This window comes from Heterodontus francisci, chromosome 2 (genome assembly GCF_036365525.1).
Source record: "Heterodontus francisci isolate sHetFra1 chromosome 2, sHetFra1.hap1, whole genome shotgun sequence".
Classification (NCBI taxonomy): Eukaryota; Metazoa; Chordata; class Chondrichthyes; order Heterodontiformes; family Heterodontidae; genus Heterodontus; species Heterodontus francisci.
Genome location: NC_090372.1, coordinates 70,602,181 through 70,628,900, shown reverse-complemented (window position 1 = coordinate 70,628,900; position 26,720 = coordinate 70,602,181). Strand labels below are relative to the sequence as shown.

The 26,720-nt window shown below is 43.5% G+C and overlaps 1 protein-coding gene across 1 annotated transcript in view; it reads left to right on the top strand.

Moving 5' to 3' along the window:
- Positions 1–26,720, top strand: part of LOC137380624 (antizyme inhibitor 2-like) — a 68,075-nt gene that overhangs the window by 11,523 nt on the left and 29,832 nt on the right. Inside the window, exons 3-7 of the mRNA XM_068052746.1 lie at positions 2,091–2,263; positions 5,517–5,651; positions 6,772–6,853; positions 19,193–19,276; positions 25,900–26,062. Coding sequence (XP_067908847.1) covers positions 2,091–2,263; positions 5,517–5,651; positions 6,772–6,853; positions 19,193–19,276; positions 25,900–26,062 — 637 coding nt within the window. The remainder of the gene's footprint in view (positions 1–2,090; positions 2,264–5,516; positions 5,652–6,771; positions 6,854–19,192; positions 19,277–25,899; positions 26,063–26,720) is intronic.

The following is a 26,720-nucleotide window of genomic DNA, read 5'->3' as shown; positions in this document are numbered from 1 at the left end:
GCATGCATTGAGGAAGCTCTTAGTGTGAATCGCAGACCAGTTGAACGTTGAGGGAGTGTAAGCCCTTCCTGTCGATGAATTTCACTGGTCAGCCAATTAGTGCCTTGATGGCCACATGGTACAATGGATGATGCCCTGCACCTGGGGGAATGCAGCAATGGAGGGGAAACCCAATGTCCTCTGTCCACATGAGGTCATGTTTTTTTTATTTATTTATTTTTTATTTATTTAGAGATACAGCACTGAAACAGGCCCTTCAGCCCACCGAGTCTGTGCCGACCAACAACCACCCATTTATACTAACCCTACACTAACCCCATTCTCTCTACCACATCCCTACCTTTCTCCTACCACCTACCTACACTAGGGGCAATTTATAATGGCCAATTTACCTATCAACCTGCAAGTCTTTTGGAGGTGGGAGGAAACCGGAGCACCCGGCGGAAACCCACGCAGACACAGGGAGAACTTCCAAACTCCGCACAGGCAGTACCCAGAATCGAACCCGGGTCTCTGGAGCTGTGAGGCTGCGGTGCTAACCACTGCGCCACTGTGCCGCCCTGTCATGTCTGTCATCAAATGAATGTGCTGCCCAGCTCTGACAAAGAGGGCATCAGTGACCAGTGTCATGCAGTGGTCTGCAGCCGCTTGTGAGATGCCACCAAGGTCCACAGCTGATCCCTTGAAGGGGCCAGAAGTGAAGAGGTTCAAGGCCACAGTGACTTTGACGGCTACTAGGAGAGCATGGCAAGCAGAGCTGCAAGGTCTGAGGTCTTCAGTGACAAAAGGACAGATCTCTGTGACCATCTGTCTGGAGAGTCACTGTCTCCTTTGGCACTAGTTCTCAATCATCTCAAGGTAGCTGCATCTTTGGGGTAAATCCAGTGCTAAGGGTCTGGCCTTCATGTCCTTCCTTCCCTTGTTCCTCTCCTCTGCCTTCCAGATGCCTGGGGCTCTGCTCTTCCTGTGAAGGGTGTTGCTCCTCATCGCCACTGTGCCCAAATTCTGAGAGCTATGCCCTCATTGCCAGCTGCTGCCTCCCTTGTGCACAGGTGGCCCCCCTTCCCATTTGTGTTTGGCGGCCTTGCCCCCTTCTCTTATGGACCCGTGATGCCAGGAGGGTGACTGCCCCCTGCACTGCCCAAGCGCTTACTGACCACTCTCCCTGCAACCTGCACTGAACCAATGGCACCTGTGTGCCAATGGCCAAGCCCCCCCTCTACGCTGTTCACCCTTTCATGACTGACACCCCGCTGTGTGTTCACCTCCATGCGCCTGGTCTTCCCAGACAGCACATGTAGCCTGTGCACCCCCATCAATATTAGAACATGCCCCTTAGCAAGCTCTCAATGAGCTTTGTAACGGTCTTAATTGCTGTGCTCAATGGATCAGGTGGAATTATGAGGCTGCCGTTCCCTCATCCTGGTGAAACCCACCAGTCCCAGGTCAGGAAAATGGCACGCCAACCAGCGCCAGTGTTTTCATCCCTCATCCGGTTCCATTCCCACACTCACCAGTACCTGAAAATTCAGCCCCTCATGATTATTTCAGAAAGCTATCACAGTGGCATCTATTTCTGATTTGCTGCTGCTTTATGAATATGATATTTGAGCCAAGTTTGAGCTATGACAGTTTGTGTTGTGGTTTCTGTTCAACGTTCAAACACCTCCTGTCATCCTAATGTCATGGTACTTTGGTGACCACAGAAAGTGAATGGAGGCTGCAGAATGAAGATGAGCAATTGATTACATACCTTCTTCCATACATCTGCTATACATCAGAGCCCGCCCCTCAATTTTTGCAGACGTTTGATGCTGGGTCATGGTTGTTTTGTGGGAAGGGACTGATTCTTAGTTTAGCTTCAGATCATATATAATTGGCACAATAGAGCAGGCCCGGAGGTGTTGCATGGTGCGGGACTCAGAGGCCACATATGGTCATTTGTATCATCATAACGTGTGCTCAGTGTATGGTTTCCTCAGCACCTGTTAAGCTTTGCTGCATGTCTATAATGTGTGGCAAATATAAATTAAAGAATAAAGAGCACACTGCCAGATATGTAACCTAACTTGCTTTTCTTTCCCAACCAGAATGAGATTGCTTTGATACAAGACATTGGTGTCCCTGCAGAGAGAATTATTTATGCAAATCCCTGCAAGGAGAACTCTCATATTAAATACGCTGCCAGTCATGGGGTTCAGATGATGACATTCGATAATGAAGATGAACTGCCCAAAGTTGCAATGAGCCATCCTACTGCCAAGTGAGTAGACTCAAATGCATGCATTTGAAGTAGGTGAAGCCCTAACTTAAGTTCAGTTTCATATTTGTAGATTTAATTCTGTATTCAGTGCATTAATAAACAAAAGTCAATAAAGACACAAATCCCTGATTTTGCAAGACCAGCATGGTGCAGGCACAACCATACTGACATCAAGGGGTTGGGATAGGAAGGTAAACCTTATTAACCTTGAAGAAGGTAGTCTCTCTCCTTAAAGAAAAGCAAAATATTGCAGATGCTGGAAATCCAAAATAAAAACAGGAAGTGCTGGAAATACTCAGATCTCTCTCCACAGATGCTGCCAGACCTGCTGAGTATTTCCAGTAATTTCTGTTTTTATTTTAGCCTCTCACCTTCTTTGGAACAGCCTCCTTATTTGTAAGCATGTCTGCTCTTAGTTTATTGAAGGTTTGGTCCCAATGGAAATGTTTCCTCCACCCCCAAGAATAGACCATGCTCCTGGGTCAGGACTCATTCCATATGTTGAATGGGCTCTGGTAGGATTCTGCTCACCGAAACCAAGACAGCAAGTGTGAGGATGGTAAATCCTGGTGATGCTGCAGTGGGGCTGCCACTGTATTGGTGCTGAATGGTCAAACCAGACAGAAATTCCCCAGTAATCAGCACCCCGCTCTCTGCTGCCATTTGCATGTAGTGGATGGGGAAGGAATACCCAGTGGTGATCTCAACAGGGAAACGGGGGTAGAGGGGGGAGGATGGCCCTCAGTGGGGTGGGTAGGCACCAGTAGGCTGAACTTTTGCACATTCGCTGCTGCAATCCTGCCCAATTTATGGTTAAAAAGTGGAGAAGAACTCCCCCCAGAGCTTTCTCAGACCTGTGTACAGCTACAATGATTCTCTGAGTCAAGTGTGCTATATTTGGAGGTGCAGCACATCCTTAAACTTACCATTGATACAGGAGTTGCAAAGTCAGCACCTGGCTGGGGAGAACCTTCACAGAGGCCTATCACTGGGTGGCCAAAAAGACTGCCTGAAACAAGTGATCACTCAGGGGAACATATGGGCAAAGCTCACGACATGAATATTCCGCCCAGGTATACAGGCATTCCAATCAGGACTCAGCGACTAAACATTTTAAATTGAAATATTGAGGAGCTGGAAGGAGCAGAAGCAGGCTTCCTGGCTCCACAAAAATACTGAGGGCAACTGCATGCCTCATCCCACCTTGATATCGCTTCCCTCAGCCTCCGAGCCCTCTGCTGGGATCGCAGCTGCCGACAGTCCTGAGGCCAATGACCAGCGAGTTGCATCAGGACACCTGTTCACAACCCATCTGCTAAATTCAAATGATGCCGCTATCTCAAAATCACGGCCACTTTTTAAACCACTGGAATGAGTGGCTGGCATGAGCAGCCAATGACATTGCTGGTTGGCCGCCCAAAAGTCAAATCAATCCCATTGACTTGACCACATAATCCAACTGTCACATTTGTGCAGTGCTGCGGGCAGACGTGTTGTCCTTTGGGTGAGTTGCCTACTCAGATAGGAAAATAGGGAATAGGAGCAGTAGGCCATTCGGCCCCTCATCCCTGCTCTGCCATTCAAATAGATCATGGATGATCATCTACCTCTATGCCATTTTTCCCCACTATCTCCATATCCCTTGATGTCATTAGTATCTGGAAATTTATTGATTTCTGTCTTGAGCATGCTCAATGATTCAGCTTCCACAGCCCTCTGGGGTAGCGAATTCCAAAGATTCCACCACCCTCTGAGTAAAGAAATTCCTCCTCATCTCTGTTATTCGGAGACTGTGTCTCCTGGTTCAAGACTCACCAGCCAGAGAAAACATCCTATCCACATCTACCCTGCCACACCCTGTAAGAATTTTGTAAGTTTCAATGAGATCACCTCTCATTCCTTGAAACTCTAGAGAATACAGGCTCAGTTTCCTCAATCTCTCCTCAGAAGACAATCCTGCCATCCCAGGGATTAGTCTGGTGAACCTCTGTTGCACTCCCTCCATGGCTAGTATATCCTTCCTTAGATAGGAGACCAAAACTGGACCAATACTCCAGGTGCATTGTTACCAAGGCTCTATACAATTGCAACAAGACATCTTTACTCCTGTACTCAAACCCCCTTACGATCAAGGGCAACATGCCATTTGCCTTCCTAATTGCTTGCTGCACCTGCATGCTAGCTTTTAGAGACTCAGGAACAAGGACAGACAGGTCTCTTTGGACATCAACACTTCCCAACCTCTCACCATTTAAGGAATACTCTGCCTTTCTGTTTTTTTTTCACCAAAGTGGATCACTTCACATTTATTCACATTATATTCCATCTGCCACGTTCTTGCCCAATCACTTAGCCAGTCCAAAACCCCTTGAAGCCTCCTTGCATCCTCCTCACAACTTACACTCGCACCGGGTTTTGTGCCATCAGCAAATTTGGAAATATTACATTTGGTCCCCAAATCCATATCATTTATATAGATTGTGAATAACTGTGTCCCAAGCATTGATCCTTGTGGTACCCCACTAGTAACAGCCTGCCATCCTGAGAATGACCCGTTAATTCGTACTCTATGCATTCTGTCTGTTAACCAATTCCCAATCCAAAGCAGTATTTTACCCCCAATCCCGTGTGCTCTAATATAAACAGAAAGTGCTGGAGGAAACATTGGAGGAAAGTGGAGGAAACATTTCCATTGGGACCAAACCTTCAATAAACTAAGAGCAGACATGTTTACAAATAAGGAGGCTGTTCCAAAGAAGGTGAGAGGCTAAAATAAAAACAGAAGTTACTGGAAATACTCAGCAGGTCTGGCAGCATCTGTGGAGAGAGAAACAGAGTTAACATTTCAGGTCAGTGACCTGTGAAAGCTGGTTCTCCTTCATCTATGCTACACGTAACATCTTCAAAAAACTCAACAGGTTTGTCAAACATGATTTCCCTTTCGTAAATCCATGTTGACTCTGCACAATCATTATTTTCCAAGTATCTAGTTATCACATTCTTTATAAGAGATTCTAACATAAATGTGAATGATGAATGTAAAAGATTCTATTTCACTACTTGAAGAAGAGCAGGAGAATGTGTCTGATGTTCTGGCAAATATTTACCATTTAACCATTTATCCCAATTAGTTCCTTCATTTGTCTACATAACAACATAACATCAAAAATAGTTCATTGACTGTGAAGTACTTTGGGTTTACCTGAGGACATGAAAGGTGTTATATAAGGGAAAATTTGTTCTTTCTTTCTAGAATGGTTTTACGTATTGCCACAAATGATTCTAAGTCCGATCTTCCCCTGACTGAAAAGTTTGGAGCATCCATCAATGAGTGCAATGGCTTGATGGAACAGGCAAAGGCCTTGAATGTGGACATCACTGGAGTTAGGTAGGAAAATACCTGCTGAACTCTGACCTGCCAGTTGGTATATATCAATATATCATCGTGCTGTAATTGGCGAAAAGTGAATTGACGTTTCTTAGCTACTATTTTAGCTCAAATTAAAGCTCATGGAATTGAAGGAAAGATATTGACCTGGTTAGGAAATTGGTTAGGTGGTACAAGACAAAAATTTGTAGTTTTGAAAGAAATTTTAGGGTAGAGAGAAATGTTTTCCACTGCTGAGGGAGCCTAGGACAAGGAACATAACATTCAGGAGTGAAGTTAGGAAACACTTCTTCATGGAATGTGTGGAATTCTCCCACAAAAATCAGTAGATGCTACCTAAATTTTAGAAATTTTAAATCTGAGATTGATTATTGTTTGTTAGTCTAGTTTATTAATGGATATGGAGTGAAGGCAGGTGAATGGAGTTTGGATGAAGATCATTGAATGGCAGAACAAGCTTGAGTGGTTGAATGGCCTGTTCCTCTTCCTACGTTCCTGTGTAATTAGATTAGAGATACAGCACTGAAACAGGCCCTTCGGCCCACCAAGTCTGTGCCGAACATCAACCACCCATTTATACTAATCCTACACTAATCCCATATTCCTACCAAACATCCCCACCTGTCCCTATATTTCCCTACCACCTACCTATACTAGTGACAATTTATAATGGCCAATTTACCTATCAACCTGCAAGTCTTTTGGCTTTTGGCTTGTGGGAGGAAACCGGAGCACCCGGAGAAAACCCACGCAGACACAGGGAGAACTAATCTCATAGTTTTATGCAGATCTTTTCTGTCCCAAGCCACTACAAAGAGGCAGAAGGAAGAAATGAAAGCTGAACCAAAGAACAAGAGGGGTGGGCTCCACAACAGGTAGGTGATCCATTCTGCAAGATTAATGATCTGGCAGTGATGATGACGATTTAACGTCTTCAGGAAATGAGGGGAGAAAATTGATGAGAAAAAAATGTGTTTGTGTTGTGAACTTCACTGCACATTCCATCACTTAATGGAAGTGTTGATGTAAAATTGGTACATTTCACACAGAAAGTAGCCGGGTGGCATGTTAAAATATAGACAATGTTTTGACCCAGTATAACCTCCCTTTCCTTTCACAGTTTTCATGTGGGAAGTGGCTGTACTGATCCAAATGCTTTTACTCAAGCTATAGCAGAAGCACGTCTTGTCTTTGACATAGGAGTAAGTATTATGTTTTCTTATCTGAATTCTTTGCTCTATTCTCTTGTTCATTATTGAAGCTTTCTTCCACTTAGTTCAGAACCACTATTAATATTAGAACTATTAGTTCTTCATCTGTTTTCAATACCATTGCTGTTCCAGTGGTTACTAAGCAGGAAGCACGCTCAGGCAGCAGACATGAGGCCTTTATTTTAAGGCAATCCACAGTATTCCCAGTATTTTTGTTTTTATTCGTTCATGGGATGTGAGCAACGCTGGCTAGGACAGCATTTATTGCCAATCCCTAATTGCCCTCAAGAAAGTAGTGGTGAGCTACCTTCTTGAACCGCTGCGGTCCATGTGGGGTAGTCAGACCCACAGTGCTGTTCGGAAGGGAGTTCCAGCATTTTGACCCAGCAACAGTAAAGGAACAGCGATATAGTCCCAAGTCAGGATGGTGTGGAGGGGAACTTGGTGTTCCCATGCATTTGCTGCCCTTTTCCTTCTAGGTAGCAGAGGTCATGGGTTTGAAAGGTGTAGTCTTAGGAGCCTTGGTGCGTTGCTGTAGTGCATGTTGTAGATGGTACACACTGTTGCCACTTTGCGTCGGTGGTGGAGGGAGTGAATGTTTGTAGATGGGGTCCCAATCAAGTGGGCTGCTTTGTTCTGGATGGTGTCAAGCCTCTTGAGTGTTGATGGAGGTGCACCCATTCAGGCAAATGGAGAGTATTTCATCACACTCCTGACTTGTGCCTTGTAGATGGTGGACAGGCTTTGGGGAGTCAGGTGTTGAGTTACCTGCCACAGGATTCCTTGTCTCTGACATGGTTTTGTAGCCATGGTATTTATATGGCTACTCCAGTTCAGTTTCTGGTCAATGGTAGCCCCCAGGACGTTGATAGTGGGGGAATTCGGCGATGGTAATGTCATTGAATGTCATGAGGAGATGGTTAGATTCTTTCTTGTTTGAGATAGTCATTGCCTGGCATTTGTGTGGCGCGAATGTTACTTGCCACTTATCAGCCCAAGCCTGGATATTGTCCAGGTCTTGCTGCATTTCTACACGGACTGCTTCAGTATCTGAGGAGTCGCCAATTTGAGTCACAAAGTAAAGTACAAGAAGAAAATAATGCAGATGCTGGAAATCTAAAATAAAACCAGAAAATGCTGGAAATGCTCAGCAGGTGTGGCAGCATCTGTGGAGAGAAAAACAGAGGCAGGGATTTTATGGTCCGCCCTTGAGATGGAGAAGGAGACAAGGGGGCATTGAGTATCGCGATGTTGGTGGAGGGGCAGGGGGGCAGGGCAGAGGGCCCGTTGCCAAGTGATCTTCCCCGGGGGTGGGATAGGCCGACGACAGCCTTCCCACCTTGAGCCCAATTGAGGCCTTTATGTAACTTATTAATGGCCAATTAAGGTCCTGGTCCTGGAGTTGCTGGGATCCTACCAGCGGCGGGGGGGCGTGGGCCCTCCACCATGCAGGGAGGATGCCTTGCAACATGAGGCGCCCTCCCTGTGGGCTTCGGGGGGGCCTTCCTACATGGGCAATTTGTGGCCCATAGAGGACCCCCACCAGGAACAACTTTACCCCCGGGTCCCCTTTTCCCCTGGACTTCACGACCTGCAAGTTCCCCTCCAAGTCACACACCATCCTGACTTGGGACTATATCGCTGTTTCTTCACTGTCGCTGGGTCAAAATCCAGGGACTCCCTTACCAGCAACACCCAACCCCCACCCCCATCCTCCCTCGCTGGTGCCTTCCAGACTTGCCCCGGCGACCCCACCTCACCTACCTCTTCTCGGAGGTTCCAATGCTGGGCCTGGGTCTGAGGCCTCTGAAGTACTGGCTATGGTCACCGCACCCAGTGGCGCTGCCGATACTGCTGAGCTGCCAGGTCGCTGATTGGCTGGCAGCTCATGGAGCCAGGATCCCCATCTTTAAAGGGATTAGGATCCCGGCTCGTGAATCTTTAATTGAAAAACACCGGAGGATCGCTACAGGGGACTGCAAAAATGTATAGGTGGGGTTCCCCCTGCCTTTTCGCCCTGACGCCAGGAGCCCCGACTCCTACATAAAATTCAGCCAGAGTTAGCATTTCAGGTCAATGATGTTTCAACAAACGATTGTCTTCACCCCTGCTACAGCCTCTGTTCCCTAGCTACCAACTCCAGCCCTCTCCCCTGCAATTGTCAGAGACTGAACCAGATTGTTTGCAACCTTGGCATCATATTTAACCCTGAGCTCTGCTTCTGACCACATATCCATCCATTACTAATAATTCTTATTTCCACCTTTGTAACATCGACTGTTTCCGCCCCTGCTTCAGCTCATACGCTATTAAAATCCTCATCCATGCCTTTTTTTACTTCTAGACTTGACTATTTTAATACACTCCTGACCAGCCTCCCACAGTCCTCCCTCCATAAATTTGAGGTTGTCCAAACTCTGCTGCCCATATCCTTACTCACACCAAGTCCCATTCACTCATCACCCCTGTGCTCACTGGCCAAAGATGATAATAAACCACAGCAATGGCAGTGCAGAGCAGACTGAAGAGACTGATGCAGTTGTCAAATAACTAAGATAATAGAGCCACTCACCAGGCTTTCATTGATGATGCCTTCTAATTATCTTCTCCACCCATTCCTTGAAAAGTTCTTCCTAAAACATCAACACAGCAAAACAAATATATCATCACCTACACTGTCATCACCATCTATTGAACGGGTGAAAGATATGAGATCTATCACCTGCTGATACAGAATCCAATATTATAAGAACATTCTCTCTCGTAAATATTTGCTGCACCCTCTCTAAAGCCTTCGCATCCTTCCTTAAGTGCAGTGCCCAGGATTGGACACAATGCTCCAGTTAAAGCCGGCCAAATGTTTTATAAAGGTGCAGCATAACTTCCTTGCTTATGTACTTTATTTTTTTTATTCATTCATGGGATGTGGGCGACGCTGGCCAGGCCAGCATTTATTGCCCATCCCTAATTGCCCTTGAGAAGGTGGTGGTGAGTTGCCTTCTTGAACCGCTGCAGTCAATGGGGGGTAGGTATACCCACAGTGCTGTTAGGAAGGGAGTTCTAGGATTTTGACCCAGCGACAGTGAAGGAACGGCGATATAGTTCCAAGTCAGGATGGTGTGTGACTTGGAGGGGAACTTGCAGGTGGTGGTGTTCCCATGTATTTGCTGCTCTTGTCCTTCTAGTTGGTAGAGGTCGCGGGTTTGGAAGGTGCTGTCTAAGGAGCCTTGGTGCATTGCTGCAGTGCATCTTGTAGATGGTACACACTGCTGCCACTGTGCGTCGGTGTTGGAGGGAGTGATTGTTTGTGGATGGGGTGCCAATCAAGCGGGCTGCTTTGTCCCGGATGGTGTCGAGCTTCTTGAGTGTTGTTGGAGCTGCACCCATCCAGGCAAGTGGAGTGTATTCCATCACACTCCTGACTTGTGCCTTGTAGATGGTGGACAGGCTTTGGGGAGTCAGGAGGTGAGTTACTTGCCTCAGGATTCCTAGCCTCTGACCTGCTCTTGTAGCCACGGTGTTTATATGGCTACTCCAGTTCAGTTTCTGGTCAATGGTAGCCCCGAGGATGTTGATAGTGGGGGATTCAGTGATGGTAATGCTGTTGAACGTCAAGGGGAGATGATAAGATTCTCTCTAGTTGGAGATGGTCATTGCCTGGCACTTGTGTGGCGCGAATGTTACTTGCCACTTATCATTCCAAGCCTGGATATTGTCCAGGCCTTGCTGCATTTCTACATGGACTGCTTCAGTATCTGAGGAGTCATGAATGGTGCTGAACATTGTGCAATCATCCGCGAACATCCCCATTTCTGACCTTATGATTCAAGGAAGGTCATTGATGAAGCAGCTGAAGATGGTTGGGCCTCGGACACTACCCTGAGGAACTCGTGCAGTGATGTCCTGGAGCTCAGATAATTGACCTCCAACACCCAAAACCATCTTTCCTTGCGCTAGGTATGACTCCAGCCAGCGGAGGGTTTTCCCCCTAATTCCCATTGACCTCAGTTTCGCCAGGGCTCCTTGATGCCATACTTGGTCAAATGCGGCCTTGATGTCAAGGGCAGTCACTCTCACCTCACCTCTTGAGTTCAGCTCTTTTGTCCACGTTTGAACAAAGGCTGTAATGAGGTCAGGAGCTGAGTGGCCCTAGCAGAACCCAAACTGAGCGTCACTGAGCAGGTTATTATTAAGCAAGTGCTGCTTGATGGCACTGTTGATGACACCTTCCATCACTTTACTGATGATGGAGAGTAGATTGATGGGGCGGTAATTGGCCGGGTTGGACTTGTCCGGCTTTTTGTGTACAGGACATACCTGGGCAATTTTCCACATTGCAGGGTACTTGCCAGTTTTGTAGCTGTACTGGAACAGCTTGGCTTGGGGTGCGGCAAGTTCTGGAGCACAGGTCTTCAGTACTATTGCTGGAATATTGTCAGGGCCCATAGCTTTTGCAGTATCCAGTGCCTTCAGTCGTTTCTTGTTATCACGTGGAGTGAATTGAATTGGCTGAAATCTGGCATCTGTGATGCTGGGGACTTCAGGAGGAGGCCTCAATATATAAAGCCCAGGATCCCGTATGCATTTATAACAACTTTTTCAAACTGCCTTGCCAGCTTCAACAATTAGTGTATATACACCCCCAGGTCTCTCTGTTCCTGCACCTCTTTTACCCTTTAGTTTATATTTCCTCTCCTTATTCTTCCTACCAGAACGTATCATTTAAAATTTTCTGCATTAAATTTCATCTGCCACATGTCCGAAGTCTATTACTTTCCTCCTCACAGTTCACAATGCAAGTTTTGAGTCAACTGCAAATTTTGAAATGGTACCCTGTACACCCAAGTCAAGATCATTAATATATATATACCAAGAAAAGCATTGATCCTAGTATGGACCTCTGAGGAACCCCACGACATACCTTCCTTGGTCCAAAAAAGCAACCATTCACCACTACTGTCTGTTTCCTGTCACTCAGCCAACTTCATATCCATGCTGATCGTGTCCCTTTTATTCCATGGGCTTCAACTTTTCTGGCAAGCCTATTATGTGTCACTTTACCAAACACCTTTTGGAAGTCAATATACATTACATCAATTGCATTACTCTCATTAACCTTCTCTGTCTCATCACCAAAAACCTCGATAAAGTTGGTTGAACACAATTTGTCTTGAAAAAATCTGTGCTGGCTTTCCTTAATTGTTCCACATTTGTCCTAGTGACTGTTAATTTTGTCTTGGATTGTCATTTCTAAAAGCTTTCCCACGACTGAAGTTCAATGGACTGGCCTGTAAATGCTGGGCATATCCTGACACCCTTTTTTAACAGGGTGTGCCATTTGCAATTGTCCAGTTCTTTGGTATCACCCCCCCTCCCCTCATGGTATCTAAGGAGGACCAGAAGCTTTTGGCCATTACCTTCACAATTTCCACCCTTCCTTCCCTTAGTATCCTCGGATGCATCCCATCTGGTCCTGGTGACTTATCAACTTTAAGTACAGCCAGTGTTTCTAATAACTCCTCTATCAATTATTAGCCAATCCAGTGTTTCAACTACCACCTCTTTTGCTATGACTTTGGCAGTATCTTCTTCCTTGGTAAAGACGGATACAAAGAACCCATTAAGTACCTCAGCCACGCCCTCTACCTCCATATGCAGATCCCCTATTTGGTCCCAACTCAGCCCAACCCCTCCTCTTACTACCTTTTTATTATTTATATTTCTATTGAAGATTATTGGATTCCCTTTTATGTTTTCATTCTCTTCTCATACTCTCTCTTTGATTCTCTTATTTCATTTTTCACTTCCCCTTTGAACTTGTTATATTCAGCCTGGTTCTCACTTGTAACATCAACCTGACTTCTATCATATGTGCCCTTTTTCTGGTTCATCTTACTCTCTATCTCTTTTATCATCCAGGGAGCTCTGGCTTTGTTTTCCTTCCTTTCCACCTCTGGGGAATGTAGCTCAACTGTATCTGAACAAGCTTTTTTAAAGACAACCCTTTGTTCCTTTACCGTATTGCCTGCCAATCTTTGATTCCAATTTGCCAGAGACAGATCCATTCTCATCCTATTGAAATTGGCCCTGCTCCAATTAAGTATTTTTGCACTAGTTTGCTCATTGTCCTTTTCCATTGCTATCCTAAACCTTATGAACAATGATCACTGTTCCCTAAATGTTCCCCTACTGACACTTGACCCATCTCATTCCCCAGAACCAGATCCAACAATGCCTTCTTGCTCACTGGATCGGAAACATATGGATCAAGAAAATTGTCCTAAAACTATTCCCCCTCTCTGTCCTTTCCTATTACTATCTCTGTTTATATTAGGATAATTAAAGTCCCCAGTTATCACTACACTATAGTTTTTGCACCTCTCTGTAATTTTCCTACAAATTTACTCCTGTAAATTTTTCCCACTTGACCTCTGTGAATAAGCCCTTCAGATGGCTCAGCTGCAGGCTACATCATTTCTGCAGCAGAGGGGCAGCCTAGCCTTGATCATTTTCTCACACAAGTGCAGTGAACAAAGGGAGTGGCTGGAGATTTAGGGTTTTGTTATAAGAACATATAAATAGAAGAAATAGGAGCAGGAGTAAACCATATGGCCCTTCGAGCCTGCTCTGCCATTCAGTACGATCATGGCTAATCTTCTGTCTCCAACTCCACTTTCCCATCTGCTTTCTATATCCCTTGATTCCCTGCGTGATCAAAAATCTATCTCAGCCTTGAATATACTCAATGATGGAGCATCCACAATCCTCTGGGGTAGACAACTCCAAAGATTCACAACCCTCAGAGTGAAGAAATTTCTCGTCTCAGTCCTAAATGATTGACCCCTTTTCCGAAGGCTGTGCCCCCATGTTTTGATTCTCCAGCTAGGGGAAATAACCTCTCATTGTCTCCCCTGTCAGGCCCCTTCAGAATCTAGTACATTTCAATGAAATCACCTCTCATTCTTCTACACTCTGGAGAGTATAGGCCCAATTTGTTCAGCCTGTCATCATAGGATAACCCTTGCATCCCAGGAATCAATCTGGTGAACTTTTGCTTTACCACCTACAAGGCAAATATATCCTTCCTTAGATATGAAGACCAAAACTGAGCACAGTACTCCAGGTGTGGTCTCACCAAAGCCCTATACAATTATAGCATGACTTTGTTGTTCTTGTACTCCAGTCAGCTTGCAGTAAAGGCCAACATGCCATTTGCCTTCCTAATTGCTTTGCTGCACCTTCATCCTAACTTTTTATATAAAAACAAGAATTGTTGGAAATACTCAGCAGGTCTGGCAGCATCTGTGGAGAGAGAAGCAGAGTTAATGTTTCAGGTCCTGAAGCGTTAACTCTGCTTCTCTCTCCACAGATGCTGCCAGACCTGCTGAGTATTTCCAGTATTTCTTGTTTTTATTTCAGATTTCCAGCATCTGCAGTATTTTGCTTTTATTATCCTAACTTTTTATGTTCCTTGTATAAGTACACCAAAGTCTCTGATCATCAACATTTAAAAGTTTCACCTCCTTTAAAGATTATTTGCTTTTCTATTCTTACTAGCAAAATAAATAACCTCACACTTCCTCACATTATACCCCATTATGCCACCTTGTTACCCACTCACTTTACCTGTCCATATTTCTTTGCAGCCTCTTTGTGTCCTCCTCACAGCTTACATTACCACCAAGCTTTGTTTCGAAGGCAAGCTTGCATACATTACTTTCATTCTCTTCATCTATGTTATTAATATAGATTATAAACACCTCAGGGACTCCATTAGTTACAGCCTGCCAACTTAAATGCCCCGTTTATCCCTAATCTCTGCGTCCTATCTGTTAACCAATCCTTCATCCATGCTAATATATTACCCACAACTCCATGAGACCTTGTTTAACCTTTTATGTAGCACCTTATTGAATGCCTTTTGGAAGTCCAGGAATACGATGCTACTGTCTTCCAAACCTGCAAACTCTTCCACCTGGAAGGACAAGGACAGCAGACGCATGGGAACACCACCATCTGCAAATTACCCTCCAAGACACACACCATCCTGACTTGGAAAGGCTGTTCATTTACTGTCACTTGATGAAAATCCTGGAACTCCCTCCTTAACAGCACTGTGGGTATACCCACACCAGATGGACTGCAGCAGTTCAAGAAGGCAGTTCACCACCACCTTCTCAAAGGCAATTAGGGATTGGCAAAAATGCTGGCCTTGCCAGTGACTCCCACATCCCATGAAACAAATAAAAAAAAAACTTCCAATCCACTGGGACTGGATCTAGAAGCTAGGGAATTTTGTACAATCATAACCAGTGTAACCACTGTCTCTGCAGCTACCTCTTTTAGAACCCTAAGATGTAGACAATCAGACCTGGAGATTTGTCGGCTTTTTGTCCCTTACGTTTCTTTATTACTTTTTCTCTTCTGATATTAATTACCTTAAATTCCTCACTCTTATTAGCCTCTTGGTTTCCCTTTATTTCTGGTATGTAATTTATATCTTCTACTGTGAAGTCAGGCACAAAATATTTGTTCAATATCTCTGCCATTTCCTTATTCCTCATGATAATTTTTTCTGACTCGGCCTCTAAGGAACAAATTTACTTTAGCTGCTCGCCTTTTTGTACACATGTAAAAGCTCTTACAATCTGTTTTTTATATTCTTGGCTAGTTTACTCTTGCATTATATTTTTTCCTTTTTTATCAACTTTATGGTCACCCTTTGTTGGTTTCTAAAACTCTGCCAATCCTCAGGCATACTAGTATTATTTGAAACATAATAAGCCTCTTCTTTTAATGTAATTCTATCCTTAACTTCTCAGTAAGCCACGGGTAAATCTTCCTTGCTGAACTTTCATTTTAAAATAGAATGTACTTCTGTTGAAAATTTTGAATAATTTCTTTAAGTATTTCCCATTGTTTATTTACCACCATACCTTTTATTCTATTTAACCCAATCAACCTTGGCTAGCTCTCCCTTATATCTATGTAATTGGCTTTGTTTACGTTTAAGATTCTTGTTTTGTAATGGAATATTTTGCTCTCAAACTTAATATGGAATTCAGTTGTATTATGATCACATTTTTCGCAAAGGATCGTTTAGTATGCGATTAGTAATTAACCCAGCCTCATCACACAATCCTGGATCTAAAATAGCGTTTTCCCTAATTGGTTCCACAAAATATTGTTCCAGGAAATGTCACAAAAACATTCTACAAACTCATCTTCTAACCTACCTTTTCCGGTTTGATTTGCGCAGTGTGTGTGAGAATTAAAGTCCCCATGATTATTTTATTGCCTTTGTTACAGCACCAATTAGTTCTTCCTTAATGCTCTGTCCAACAGTATAACTGCTGTTAGCGGGCCTATTAACTTCTCCCACCAAAATTTTCTGACCCTTATTACTATTACTATTAATCTCTATCCATACTGATTCTACTTCTTGATCATCTGAGTCAAACTCTTTTCTTACTAATGTTTAAGTTTCTTACTAGTGGTGTTCCGCAGGGATCAGTGCTGGGACCTTTGCTGTTTGTAGTGTATATATAAATGATTTGGAGGAAAATGTAGCTGGTCTGATTAGTAAGTTTGCAGACGACACAAAGGTTGGTGGAGTTGCAGATAGTGATGAGGATTGTCAGAGGATGCAGCTGGATATAGATCGGTTGGAGACTTGGGCGGAGAAATGGCAGATGAAGTTTAATCTGGACAAATGTGAGGTAATGCATTTTGGAAGATGTAATACAGGTGGGAAGTATACATTAAATGGCAGAACTCTTACGAGTATTGGCAGACAGAGAAATCTGGGCGTACAGGTCCACAGATCACTGAAAGTGGCAATGCAGGTGGATAAGGTAGTCAAGAAGGCATATGGCATGCTTGCCTTCATCGGTTGGGGCATAGAGTATAAAAATTGGCAAGTCATGTTGTAGCTGTACAGAACCTTAGTTAGGCCATACTTAGAATATTGCGTGCAATTCTGGTCGCCACACTACCAGAAGGACATGGAGGCTTTGGAGAGGGTACAGAGGAGGTTTCCCAGGATGTTGCCTGGTCTGGAGGGTATTAGCTATGAGGAGAGGTTGGATAACTTGGATTGTTTTCACTGGAACGACGGAGATGGAGGGGCGACCTGATAAAGGTTTACAAAGTTATGAGTGGCATGGACAGAGTGGATAGTCAGAAGCTTTTTCCCAGGGTGGAAGAGTCAGTTACTAGGGGACATAGGTTTAAGGTGAGAGGGGCAAAGTTTAGAGGGGATGTGCGAGGCAAGTTTTTTACACAGAGGGTGGTGAGTGCCTGGAACTTGCTGATGGGGGAGGTGGTGGAAGCAGGTACAATAGAGACGTTTAAGAGGCATCTTGACAAATACATGAATAGGATGGGATTAGAGGGATATGGACCTCGGAAATGCAGGAGGTTTTAGTTTAGACAGACATCATGATCGGCACAGGCTTGGAGGGCTGAATGACCTGTTCCTGTGCTGTACTGTTCTTTGTTCCTTGTCCTTATGTCATCCTTTATTATCAGGGCTACTCCTTCTTCTGTTCCATTCTGCCTATCTTTTCAAAATGTTGTGTACGCTAAATTATTTATTTCCCTACCTTGTCACCTTGCAACCAAAAGCGGGATTATCACCCCTGATATGGGGGTAGGAATAGAGGCAGTAGGGTGTGTAATTTTGCACTGCCAGCATCATCCCACCCCCGAGCCATCTACCCAGAGAGCGGATCGATGGTGGACCAGCTACCTGCCTGCTAATTCAGGTCATTAAGGAGCCAATTAAGACCAATGATCAAAGGTTGACTGCAATTTTCCAGTTGTCCTGCAGGCGCACCTCTGCCCCACCCTACCCCATAGCGTCAGCAGATCAGCAGATGCCGGAGGCAGCCCCCCAGGGGAAGACCCGGGTGGGGGGAAATGCTCACTTTGAGGCCCCCCACCTATCTGGCCATAGCTGCAACCACAAGCTTCTCTGTGGAGGGACTCCTCTTCCACAATGGTGGCCTGCTAGCTGTGGCCATTTTTTATTTCAAATTGTTTTAAAGTTGCTGTGAGAGCACCTCAAGATGGAGGCACCCTCTCTCTTCCTTATCTGCAATGGCAGACTGCAGCTCCTTCCATGCTGGAGGGCCTCCTATTGACCATTTGGCTTTGAGAGTCTACCCACCATCCTTAATTGGATGGCAAGCGTGCTCTCTGGCCACTAATTGGTCAATCAAGGCAAAATCCATGTTGGGTGACTGCTCCCAACACCATGTGGGTCAAGACCCGCATTTGACCCCAAAGTCGTGGTCCCGTCCCAAAATGTAAAATCCTGCTCCATGTCCCTGCAATGGCGATTATACCAAACCCCTTTATTTCTATTTGAGTCCACCATCTACAAGGCACAAGTCAAGGGTGTGATGGAATTCTCTTCACTTGCTTGGATGGGTGCAGCTCCAACAACACTCAAGAAACTCGACACCGTCAAGGACAAAGCAGCCACTTGATTGGCACCCCATCTACAAACATTCACTCCCTCCACCACCGACGCACAGTGGCAACAGTGTGTACCATTTACATGAAGCACTGCAGCAATGCACCAAGGCTCCTTAGACAGCACCTTCCAAACCCATGACCTCTACCAACTAGAAAGACAAGGGCAGCAAATGCATCGGAACACCACCAACTGCAAGTTCTCCTCCAAGTCACACACCATCCTGACTTGGAACTATATCGCTGCTCCTTCACTGTCGTTGGGTCAAAATCCTGGAACTCCCTTCCTAACAGCACTGTGGGTATACCTACCCCACATGGACTGCAGCGGTTCAAGAAGGCAGCTCACCACCACCTTCTCAAGGGCAATTAGGGATGGGCAATAAATGCTGGCCTGGCCAGCGACACCCACATCCCATGAATGAATAAAAAAATAAACAGCATTGGTGTCAGTCTTGAACTGTTTGACCTTTCCTCCTCAAGTTAAGAAATGACAGCAGATTGATACAGTGGCCTATGGAGCCCCACCGGGACAGTTTCATTTAAGGTGAATTGTTGTGATAGAAGTTTCTTTGTTTAATCACTGCATTAATAATATTCTACAGGCCTATTTCTTCATGCATTTTACTACATGCTTGTGTTTGGATAGGAGGCTGTGGGTGTGCAGAGCAGTCCCAAATTTTCTTCGTGCCAAGGCCCCAAGAATTCTTAATCCAGCTGTGCTGAGTGTCCACTGTATGGATGTTATTAACAAACTCCAACAAACAGTAAAATGGGGATTAGCAATTGTTTCATTGTTGAGGGTATTTGGCATACAGCAAGATTATTTTAGTGTCTTTCTTCATTTTGCAGACTAATCTTGGATTCTGCATGAATTTCCTTGATATTGGAGGTGGTTTTCCTGGCTCTGATGGTGTCAAAGTTCTATTTGAGGAGGTACAGTGAAGTGGGTTAAAATTCACAGCATTTCAGTATTGATCCCTCTCTGAAAGTTTTAAAATTCTCTATGAACTGATGCCTTATTCCTTCCTTTCAATCTCTCTCTTATATCCAGTCCACATTTCCCTCTCTTTGGAACTTTCCTCGAGTCCATCCTAAAAACTATGATTCTTCTTATCCTTCAAATACCATATTGCTTAAACATTTTTACTTTTTAAAGTTATGGAAGCTGATGTTTGTAAATTATCCATGACCTTGAAAGGTCCAGACTTGGACACGAATGTCAGTCTGGTCTTGGGAAGTATTGTTCCATTAGTGATCTGCTTTCCTGTGTTCAGCCTTGTCTTTGGCTGTTGCCACAAATGCTATTAACAATTTGGGTAAATCAGCGAATAAAGACAATGCAATAGAGAAACGTATTAATATAGGAAATGACAAACAGACTGTGATAGGAAGGGACAGAGAGCACAAAACTAAAAGTAAATCATCAGATAAGGCTAGAGATTCCAAAAATAATAAAAGGGCAAAACTAAAGGCTCTGTATCTGAATGAACGTTACATTTGGAACAAAGCAAATGAACTGATAGCACAAGTAGAAGTAAATAAGTACAATCTGATAGCCATTACAGAGATATTGCTGCAGGATGACAGAGATTGGGACCTGAATGTTGAAGGTTGTATGGCATTTAGGAAGGACAGGAAGCTAGGAAAAGGTGGAGGCATAGCTCTGTTAATTAATGATGGTATTAGCTCAATAGAGAGAGATGGCCTAAGTTCAGTATACCAGGATGTAGAAGCAGTTTGGGTAGAGATGAGAAATCATGAAGGCAAGAAGTCACTTGTGGGAGTGGTGTACAGGACTTCTAACAGTAATCAATGATAGGTTGGGGTAGAAAGGAAGAAATAATAGGAGCTTGTCAGGAAGGTACAGCGATAATCATGGGGGATTTTAATCTACATATAGACTGGGAAAATCAGATGGTCAAAGGTAGCCTAGAATGTTTTCAGGACAGTTTCTTAGAGCAGCATGTTCTGGAGCCAACCAGAGAGCAGGCTATACTAGACCTGGTACTGTGAGATGAGATAGGATTAATTAATGACCTCATAGTGAAAGCACCCCTAGGCTACAGCGATCATAATATGATTGAATTTTACATTCAGTTTGAGGGAGAGAAGAGTGGGTCTGAGACTAAGATTTTAAACTTTATTAAGGGCAATTATGAGGGCATGAAAGCAGAGCTAGCTAAAGTGAACTGGCAAATCAGGTTAAGGGATACGTCATTACAGATGCAGTGGCAGACATTTAAGGGGCTATTTCAGAAGACACACAATAGATACATTCCGACGAGAAAAAAACATTCCAAGGGGACAACCCACCATCTGTGGTTAACTAAAAAAGTTAAAGATAGTATCAAACTTAAAGAAAAAGCATATAATTGCACAAAGATGGATGGCAGATCAGGAGATTGAACAGAACAGAAAAAAAGCAAAGAATAAGTTAATTGATGAATTAATAAGGAGGGAAAATTAGAGTACAAGAGAAAGCTAGCTAGAAATATAAAAACAGGTGGTAAGAGTTTCTATAGATATTTTAAAAAGAAAAGAATGATCAAAGTGAGCATTGGTCCTATAGAAAGTGAGTCTGGGGAATTACTGGAAAATAAAGAGATGAAAGACAATTTGAACAGGTATTTTGCATCGGTCTTCAATATAGAGGATGCTAGAAACATCCCAAAAATAGCTGTAAATCAGGAAATGGAAGGGATGGAGGAACTCAAGACAATTACAATCATCAGGGAATTGGTACATACATAGAAACATATGAATTAGGAACAGGAGTAGGCCACTCGGCCCCTCGAGCCTGCTCCATCATTCAATAAGAACATAGCTTATCTGATTGTAACCTCAACTCCACATTCCTGCCTACTCCCAATAACCTTTCACCCCCTTATCAAGCATCTATCTACCTCTGCCTTAAAAATATTCAAAGACTCTTCTTTGACTGCCTTTTGAGGAAGACAGTTCGAAAGACTCACGACCCTCTGACAGAAAAATTTCTCTTCATCCCTGTCTTAAATATGCGATCCCTTATTTTAAAACCGTGACCGTTTTTCTAGATTCTCCCACAGGGGGAAACATCCTTTTCACATCCACACTGTCAAGATCCTGCAGGATCTTATATGTTTCAATCAAGTCACCGCTTCTAAAATCCAGAGGATATGAGCCTAGCCTATCCAACCTATTGGTACTGAGCAAATTGCTGGATCTGTGGGCTCACAAGTCCCCGGGTCCTGATGGACTTCATCCGAGAGTATTAAAAAAAGTGGCTAGTGAGATAGTTGACGTGTGGTTTTAATTTTCCAAAATTCCTTCGATTCGGGAAAAGTTCCGTTATATTGGAAAACAGTGAATGTAACTCCTTTATCAAAAAGGGAGAAAGAAATTAGGAAACTGCAGGCCAGCTAGCTTAACATCTGTCATTGGGAAAATGATAGAATTTATTACTAAAGACGATATAACAGGGCACGTAGAAAAAATCCAGGTAATCAGGCAGAGTCAACATGGTATTGTGAAAGGGAAATCATGACTAACCGATTTATATGAGTTCTTTGAAGAAGTAACATGTGCTGTGGATAAAGGGGAACTGGTGGATGTACTGTACTTAGATTTCCAGAAGGCATTTGATAAGGTGACACATCAAACGTTATTGCAGAAAATAAAAGCTCATGGTGTAGGGGGTAACATTTTGGCATGCATTGAAGATTGGCTGGCTAACAGGCAACAGAGAGTAGGCATAAATGGGTGATTTTCTGGTTGGTAAGATGTAATGAGTGGCATGCGACAGGGATCACTGCTGGGGCCTCAACTATTTACAATTTATGTAAATGATTTGGATGAAAGGACCAAAGGTATGGTTGCTAAATTTGCTGATGGCACAAAGATAGGTGGGAAAGTAAGTTGTAAAGAGGACATAAGGAGGCTACAAAGGGATATAGATAGGTTAATTGAGAGGTCAAAGATCTGGCAAATGGAGTATAATATGGGAAAATGTGAAATTGTTCATTTTGGCAGGAAGAATAATTAAGAAGCCTATTATCTAAATGGGGAGAGATTGCAGAGCTCTGAGATGCCGAGGGATCTGGGTGTCCTAGGGCATGAATCGTAAAAGGTTGGTATGCAGGTACAGCAAGTAATTAAGAAAGCTAATAGAATGTTATCTTTTGTTGCGAGGCGAATTGAATACAAAGTGGTTATGCTTCAGTTTTACAGGGTATTGGTGAGACCACATCTGGAGTACTGTGTACAGTATTGGTCTCCTTATTTAAGGAAGGATGTAAATGTATTAGAAGCATTTCAGAGAAAGTTTACTAGACGTATACCTGGAATGGGCGGGTTGTCTTCTGAGGAAAGGTTGGACAAGCTAGGCCTGTGTCTGCTGGAGTTTAGAAGAGTAAGAGACGACTTGATTGAAAAATATAAGATCCTGAGGGGTCTTGACAGAGTAGATGTGTAAAGGCTGTTTACTCTTGTGGGAGAATCTAGAACTGGGGGTCGCTGTTTAAAAATAAGGTGTCACCCATTTAAGGCAGTGATGAGGAGAAACCTTTTCTCTCAGAGGATCATGAATCTTTGGAAATCTCTTCCTGAAAAGGCAGTGGAAGCAGAGTCTTTGAATATTTTTAAGGCAGAGGTAGATACATTCTTGATAAGCAAGGGGGTGAGAGGTTATTGGGGATAGGTGAAAATGTGAAGTTGAGGTTACAATCACATCAGCCATAATCTCGTTGAATGGCAGAGCAGGCTTGAGGGGCTGAGTGGCCTATACCTGCTCCTAATTCGTATGTTCATATGACACCAGATCTATCCCTCTCCCCAGCCACTGTCTCACACTGAACCAGGCCACTGGCAACCTCGGTATCCCTGAGCTCGATTTAAGACGCCATATGCTTTCCATCACAAATGCTGCTTACTTCCACCTCGGTAACATTGCCTGATTCTGCCATTACCTCAGCCTTTTATTGCTGAAATCCTCATAGATACCATTATTGCATCCAGACTCGATTGCTCTACAATTCTCTCCTCAATGATTTCAACTCTACACTTTCCATAAATTCCAACTTGTTCAAAACCCTATGCTGAAAGTTGGTGTCACGCGTACAAGAACTGCGATGATGAAAAATCATGGACAAAAACTGATGAGTTATAAAAAGTGACTTTGTCTTTTAAAAAATGGACCTTTCTTTTAAAAAGTGAACAATATGCTCCAAAATGGCCACTAAAGGTTAAAAGATTTGGCCTTTGTATATTCAAACTGTCTGACAGGAACAATTGTAAAGCAAAGAAATCAAACAGGTTTCCTTAGATTTAAACAAGAAAGGTAGAAGTTCATTAATCTTAAACTCTAATCTGGTTAACTACTACGAATATGCGACGCGATCACGCTAGCATGCATACGCGATAAAATACACACGCCGATAGAGACAGAAAAAATAGAGAGAATAAAGGGGAAAAGTTCGAGACAGTGTCTGGTAGTTACAGTCCTTTAAGTTCAATGTGGCGTCTTTGGTTGCCAGTAAGTCTTGTAATTCGTTGGGGCCCAGTTCACGCTTCAACTTGTTCCAATGTTTTTTCTCTCTTGAGGTTTATGTGTCTTCTGTGGGTCCGGTGGCTTGAGAGAAAGAGAGAGAGAGGCTTCCTTGTTCCAGTTTCAGTTGCACACTACCTTCTGAATTCAAACTGTCCTGTGGCTAGTTGAAAAAAACCTTGGCCAGCCAGTTAGTCATGTGAGCAGCTGGGTTTAACCAGTCCTGGCTCTGTGGATTGTATCATTTTAGCAGAGTCTGGAATGCACCTCCATACACCTTCAATGTCTGGTGATCAAAATCCATTTGGGTTAATTGGAGCAGGGAATAGTGCTTTGTCTCCACAAGCAGTGTCTCTTAGTATGCAAATGTCCTTCCAGCTCAGTGTCTGGTGATCTTCAAACAAGTAATTTCTTCACTCCAGTTTAAAATCAATGTTCATATGACAAAATTAATATGCCTCATTATTGACAGGAGGGGGTCTGCATGACACAATGTCTTCAACTGAACTTTCAACTGCGAGAGAAATCTGCACACACCTCAGGCCTGCAGCCAATGAGAACTTGACTTCCACGATAATTCAACAGGTTTACCTTGACCCCCCAAAACCCTACCCTCACTTAAACCCACTTACCCTTTTTCCTCTCTATATGTCTCTTGTGTGCGTGAGTGAAAGAGTGGATGTGGTTGCGATAATTTCAGGTTAAGGCATAGACAGTGTTTGGAAGGACAAAGCAGCCATTTCCTGACACATTCAACCCACAATGTGCTTATGATCTCCAGACATCAAAGGTGGTGGAGCTCACATTCCAGGTTAACCAAATTAGAGTTTAAGTTTAATAAATTTCAACTTTTCTTCTTTAAACCTAAGCAAACCTGTTCGTGCTGGTTTATTTGCCTTATAATTAGAAAGCGGTGATCGAGGATTCACCAAAGGGGAGCTAAGAACATGGTGTGTTTAAAATTAAACCCTATTACAGTAAGACCAGGTGAAGGCAGAAAGGGGACCCCTAGACCTCTTTCTCACCTGGTCATAACAGAATGAATGAATGGGTGAATGGATGTGGTTGTGTTAATTTCAGGTTACGGCATATTGATTAATAAATAATTGATTTTCTGTTTTAAACCTACAAGAAAACTTGTCGCTGTCTGTTTATTTGACAAATAAAACACAAAGGGATTCAACCCCAAGAACAAAATACCCTTGCTACAGTCAGGTGGGAATTGAACAGTGGAAACCACCCAAAATCCTCACCACGTGGCCATAACAGTCAGTCTTACATCTTGCTCACCCCCATGCTCTGTCCTCATTAACATACATTGGCTCACCATCGCTGTTAAATTTCTCAGGGCAAACTGGTGCTGGGTGATAAATGGAACTTTGTCAGTGCTGCCCCCATCCCCAGAACCAAAAATCCTACAGATGTGGTGCACTGTCTCATTCTCTTGAGTTTGGATCTGTGGTAGTGCAGTTGCCTCTGAATCAGAAGGTTGAAGGTTTAAGCCCAGTTATGGATGTGAGCATATACTCAAGGCAAACACTTCAGTCCAGTATCGTACTGAGCGAGTACTACATTGTTGAAGGTGTATCCTTTGGATGAGACATATCTGCCTGTCCAAGTCGATGTAAATGATCTTTTTTGTCTTATCATTACCTAAAGAAGAGCAGGGAGTTTTCCCAGAGTCCTGGACAGCATTTATCCCTCAATCAACACCAACACTTATCTCATTTGCTGTTTGTGGGACCTGGCTGTGCATAAATGCGGCTGCCGCATTTGTCCACACAACAGTGATGACACTTCAAGCAATGTTACTGTATTGGATGTGAAATGCTCTGGGATGTCTGAGGATATGAATGACACTGTATAAATGCAAGTATTTCTCTCTTTCTCTTTCAGTTTTTCTTTCTATCTCTTTCCATCTCTTTTTCTACACAGAGGATGTTAGCACAAATCTTGTCGTGTTACTCATACTAATTGTCTTAAAGCTAAAGTGCAGGCAATCTTGTATTAACACCCAATTGTTTGCCTTTTCCAGATAACAGCAGTGATCAATCCTGCACTTGACCTTTATTTTCCTGAAGAAAGTGAGGTCCAGATAATTGCTGAACCTGGCCGTTATTATGTGGCATCATCGTTCACACTGGCTGTGAATATTATTACTAGAAGAATAATTAAAACTGCGCAATCCAGCTCCTCTGGTAATTTTTATTATTATTGCAGCATATTTCATTCGGAAGGAAAGAACAATTTATTCTCTCAGGTGGCATGCAGTGTGTAGCATGAGGTGAGCAAAATTGGAGAACAAAGGTTTTAAAAATGGGAAGAAAACATGTGTTGGATTCTCAAAATTAGAAGCATATATAGGAAGAACTTATTTCACATTTCGCTACAAATAATCAGTGTCAATGTTTTGTATTGTGTTTCTTTTCCTTTTTAATAATTGTACTGCCAATTTTGTAGAACATAAGAACATAAGAAATAGGAGCAGGAGTAGACCTTCGAGCTTGCTCACCATTCAGTATGATCATGGTTGATTTTCTGCCTCAACTCCGCTTTCCTGTCTGCTCCCCATATCCCTTGACTCCTTGTGGGATCAAAAAAAGCTGTCTATTGCAGTCTTAAATATATAAAATGATGGAGCATCCACAACTCACTGGGGAGAGAATTCCAAAGATTCACAGCCTTCTGAGTGAAGAAATTTCTCCTCATCTCAATCCTAAATGATTGACTCCTTATCCTGAGACTGTGCGCCATGTTTTAGATTCCCCTGTTAGGGGAAACAGAAATGGTCCCTGAGTTTCACAGGGGTGACCAGATAATTGCTATGGAAATGGGTTTGGCGGCCAATTAATGGTC